Source organism: Temnothorax curvispinosus, unplaced genomic scaffold (genome assembly GCF_003070985.1).
Source record: "Temnothorax curvispinosus isolate PA1 unplaced genomic scaffold, ASM307098v1 QBEX01009381.1, whole genome shotgun sequence".
Lineage (NCBI taxonomy): Eukaryota > Metazoa > Arthropoda > Insecta > Hymenoptera > Formicidae > Temnothorax > Temnothorax curvispinosus.
In genome coordinates, this window is record NW_020219161.1 from 23,026 (window position 1) to 28,172 (window position 5,147).

At 32.3% G+C, this 5,147-nt stretch overlaps 1 protein-coding gene and 1 pseudogene across 3 annotated transcripts; both read right to left on the reverse strand.

Annotated features, from left to right (window-relative positions):
* The window catches only part of LOC112458938, a 1,834-nt pseudogene extending 1,505 nt beyond the window's left edge, over positions 1–329 (reverse strand).
* Positions 330–3,544: 3,215 nt separating this feature from the next.
* LOC112458937 lies at positions 3,545–4,728 on the reverse strand. 3 transcript variants are annotated; one of them, XM_025022778.1, is made up of 5 exons: positions 4,532–4,728; positions 4,216–4,450; positions 3,985–4,101; positions 3,716–3,880; positions 3,545–3,612 (listed from the first exon to the last, which is right to left on the reverse strand). In XM_025022778.1, the coding sequence occupies exons 1-4, from the start codon at positions 4,595–4,597 to the stop codon at positions 3,753–3,755; spliced, it is 546 nt and encodes a 181-aa protein (XP_024878546.1). In that variant the 5' UTR covers positions 4,598–4,728; the 3' UTR covers positions 3,545–3,612; positions 3,716–3,752. The 3 variants fall into 3 exon arrangements, with proteins under 3 accessions (XP_024878546.1, XP_024878547.1, XP_024878544.1); XM_025022779.1 differs by having other exon boundaries at positions 3,551–3,720; positions 4,027–4,101; XM_025022776.1 differs by having other exon boundaries at positions 3,551–3,880.
* Between the last annotated feature and the right edge of the window lie 419 nt (positions 4,729–5,147).

Consider the following 5,147-nt stretch of genomic DNA (forward strand, 5'->3'; position numbering starts at 1 on the left):
CACACGCGCACACGCGCACACACACATATATATATATTCACGGCAAACCGCATATATAACATCGTGTTATTTTTATAACCTATTTACGCAAACGTTACTTCTGTAGTAACTTACGATACGATAATTCCTCCGCGTACTTACTACAGATGTACTCACTCGCATAAACATATAGTTCGACAACTTTTACAAGACAGCATATACGTACGTGTGCAATTTTGGATATACCTTCTTTCTTTTAAAGATCTCCTCAACATCAGCTCTCTGTGGTTAATACTTTATGTATTTCACTTACTACGTTTACGCGAGCGTAGTAAACTTACGATAATTCCTTCGCGTAAACAGAATTTTCCTTCGCGTAAACGGGATTTTGTAGTAACTTACAATAATTTACTCTGCGTAAACGAGTGAATTATCGTAATTTACTACAGAAGTAACGCTCGCGTAAACATACAGTTTGACAACTTTTACAAGGCAGCATATACGTACGTGTTTGTATGATTTTGTAGATACACCTTCCTTCTTAAAGATCTCTCGGCATCAGCTCTCTACGGTCAATACTTATATATATTTCACTATCTGTCACGACGCGGCAACGGTCACGACTATCACACACTTACACTTATCCTTTTCTAGGTTGTAAAAAACTGCCACGCACTGCGACAGTGCACGAGTGCAATCTTGTGTCAAAAATGGGAAAGTGACACACCAGCCGCCATTTTTGTCCGACGTGGACGTTTCTTAAAAAAAAATTATCCACATTTGGACTTTGCATCGCAATATCTTCGCTGGTAGGGCACGTAACGGAAAAAAAAGACTCTTATTTATAAATCAAACCCCAAGCTATCGATCGAACCTACTTAGAAATTGATCCGTTCACTCGTTATTGATATCTCAAAATCTCGGATACTTGCAATTCATGCGTTCGCGTAAAAGAGTCGCGGTGCGTCTCGCTTCGCGCGTACTTGGCGCGAGACACTACCGTGTCTCTTGATTTATGTATTCATTTTTTCAAATGTATTTATTTATTATGTATCTTATTACATAATATACGAATAGCATATTTATTTATGTATTAATATGTTAATGTATTTATGTATTTATGTGTATTTAACGTATTTATGTATTCATGTATTTGTTATAATAAATACGTACCTTTCTGAATCTTTCGGAAATCAGAATAGTTTTCTTTGATCCCACAATCTTTAAATACATATCGATAACCACTTTTATTACTCATAATATTATAATTTTATTTAAAAAAAATTTTTTAATAAATACAAATACAATACGCGCCGATACATATATAAATACAGTAATAAAAATATGCTATTTGAATATTATGTAATAAGATAATAAATAAATAAATACATAAAAAAATTGATACATAAATAAAATAAATAAAATATACATGAATAAAATGTGTCGTGACATTATTTTTGTTTCGAATATTTAATTAATAGGTGCTTTCCATTTACATCAAAACTCAGATAATTCTCACTTGTGACGTCGTTCTATCCTTTTTGGCAATTAATGAATAATAAAGACAGAATGACATCACAAATGAGAATTATTTGAGTTTTGATGTAAATGGAAAGCAACTAATATGTATGATATATTTCTTATATTTTTTTCATTTCTTATATAATTATCACAAGCGGTTTCTATTATTCAAATAAAGCGCGCATGTATTTTTTACTTATGTATGTGTGTTGCGACATTTTTGCTTCGAATATTTAATTAATATATTTCTTATATTTTTTTTCACTTTTTATATAATTATAATTATCAAGCGTTTTCTGTAGTAAGCGGTTCAAATAAAACACGATCAGGCAATCAACATCATGGCGGACGTTTGCTACGAAGAACAATAGATCCGACACGGAGTGAACCTACTGTTCTTACTTAATACTGTGGTATATGTTACTATCAGAATTGTGGCAACTGAGTCCGAATTTGTCGGCAAGTTGATGCCTTCACGATATAACAATTTTGTATAGTAACTTGCCAACAACTTGTTGACAACTTATACTGCGGTCTAAAATCGTCATCCATATATAACTGATTCAAAATTCGAGCTGTTGCTGTCATATTGCTATAGCAACAACGCGAAGTAAATTTGATGCTGTTCTCTTGCCGATAAATTGCTGGCAATACATATATTCAATGTTGCCTGCGTGTTGTTTTAAATATTAAATTACTCGAAATTATTGAAGCAAATATACGGCAAGTTGCCAGCATCATAAGCAATCACAGGTTGGCGATTTTGCTCAGACACGATTTGCTATCTGGGTGTTATACGATACGTATGTAGAACATATAAATAGATATTCTGTACTTTTAGAATTTGCATTTATTGAAAACTTTTAGGGCAAATATCGCGATAATATGTATAAATATAAATATGTTAAATTTATCTCACTCATGAGAGTGTCATGAGTTTGTCGCATTATCTATATAGACGTGCGCGTGTTACATTTCTCTTTGTGTTACATTTCTCTTTGGTCAAATATCGGATTGCGTCTAATTTGATGTAATTCGAACTCTATCGCCGTCAATTCGTTCCGCAGGTGCGCAATATGACGGCCGGCCGTAGCGCGCGCATTGATAGATGTGCGACGGTGGTTGATTCGATTGGCCGTGCGCGCGCCGCGCGGTAGCTCGGTGGTCACGTGAACGCGGCAACTTCAGTTTGCACGCGTACGGTTACGGTGTATCTCGAAACGTCGAACGCGAGCGGCATATTTTCCACCGTTTTCATCCCTGCCGCTGTCAACGACGGCGCAAATACATCTAGGACATGCGTGACTGAACGAGCGATCAAGAAGAATGAGACGATCGTTGTATTGCGACGAGAAATGGAAAACAGCCGTTATCTGACACGCGCTTGTCGAACCGCAACGAGGTGAGTGCGCGCGTTCACTCGGATAGTCATCTTCACTTTTCTTTACGCGGAGATGCCCGTTCTAGACTGGAGGATGAGCCGACTCTCGGCTCATCCGACTACGATCGTCCGTCTACACTGCACAATTTTAAGTTGTTTAGGTTGGTACGATTGAGAGCTAAATAACTTCAGTATGTATATATAAGAAACTGTCAACGAGAGAAATGGTAAAAGCAAGGAAAAAAAAGATTTTGGTATGTAAAAAAACTACTTTTTTTTCTTGTTCTACAGAGTCAGCATTATCAATAAAATGTGTACATTTTTTATGTGTTTAGTAAGTAAAAACAAGATGTGTTTCATTTGACGAAGAAGAAATTTTTAATTTAATATCAATATATTCTCTGCCAGCAATACAAAATGAGTTTAAAAAAAGTAAAAGGCATTCATTGATATACGAAAAAATCGATACTCTCCATAACATGTCAGAAGAGTATTGCAGAAATGCAAAAGATATTCAAACTAAAATAAAAAATTTAAGATCTGAATATATAAAAAAGAAACCCAAATTAGGTAATAAATCAGCTGTACTACTTATTAAACAACTCATTTATAATATTTATATAATAATTTATATAATATTTATAATATTTATTTACTATAACTGTTTAATGTTATTATGTATAGGAGGTACACTACCTGATGATTTTCCATTTTATGATGTTTTACATAAGCTGTGGAGTGAAAAAGATATATTTAATGATGAACTTCTTGATGATTCAATGGTTGATGATAATTCTGATGGTATATTAATAATAATTTTTTAAGGATTTTTACCTTGTGTCGTTCATTTATTGTTGTTTAACATTTGGTGTCACCGAATGTTAAACAAGGATAAATGAACGACATCTGTAGAATGTCCGCTATTATTTTCAGGCGAGTAATCAAATTCTACATCTTTTAATAATTCTTCACCTTCGGGATCTTCATTGCTGCTGTTATCTAAAATATTGTATTTTATTAGAAATAATGTCATCCTTATTTATTGTAATACAGAAAAATTATTACACAAGGTAAAAATCCTTAAAAAATTATTATTAATATACCATCAGAATTATCATCAACCATTGAATCATCAAGAAGTTCATCATTAAATATATCTTTTTCACTCCACAGCTTATGTAAAACATCATAAAATGGAAAATCATCAGGTGGTGTACCTCCTATACATAATAACTTTAAACAGTTATAGTAAATAAATATTATAAATATTATATAAATTATTATATAAATATTATAAATGAGTTGTTTAATAAGTAGTACAGCTGATTTATTACCTGATTTGGGTTTCTTTTTTATATATTCAGATCTTAAATTTTTTATTTTAGTTTGAATATCTTTTGCATTTCTGCAATACTCTTCTGACATGTTATGGAGAGTAGCGATTTTTTCGTATATCAATGAATGCCTTTTACTTTTTTTAAACTCATTTTGTATTGCTGGCAGAGAATATATTGATATTAAATTAAAAATTTCTTCTTCGTCAAATGAAACACATCTTGTTTTTACTTCCTAAACACATAAAAAATGTACACATTTTATTGATAATGCTGACTCTGTAGAACAAGAAAAAAAAGTAGTTTTTTTACATACCAAAATCTTTTTTTTCCTTGCTTTTACCATTTCTCTCGTTGACAGTTTCTTATTTTTGGATTCCATTTGTAAATATTACTTCAAACACTTTCAATTGGTACGATTGAAAGCTAACTTCAGAAGTCTTTAGTATGACTTTTATCCGTCTACACCACTCACTCGGATGAGCCGAGAGTCGGCTCATCCTCCAGTCTAGAACGGGCAAGATTTATGACGAGAAAATTGAAAACGAGTCGAAATTCAGTATTCAACATTTGCCTAATAATTTGTTTTTGTGCATAACATAATAAACATTTTCTCTCTAATCTACATTATTTTACATATTAGTGAATTAGATCGATTGTACATTAATTGCGCTTTGGCTTTTTTTAATAATCGGATAAACCATATTGGATAACTATTTAATTTTCTTTCTTTATATTGTAGAGAGAGGTAGACAAAATCGTAAATATAATTTATTTAGAGGTTTAGTATTTTTGAGCTTTGGGGTTTTTATTGAAGGCGCAACATATATGATGTGCTAAATATTTGTAGAACATACGTATAGATATGTTCTACATTTTTAGAATCTTCATTTGATAAAAATGTTTTGGGAAAGTTTCACGATATTAAACGA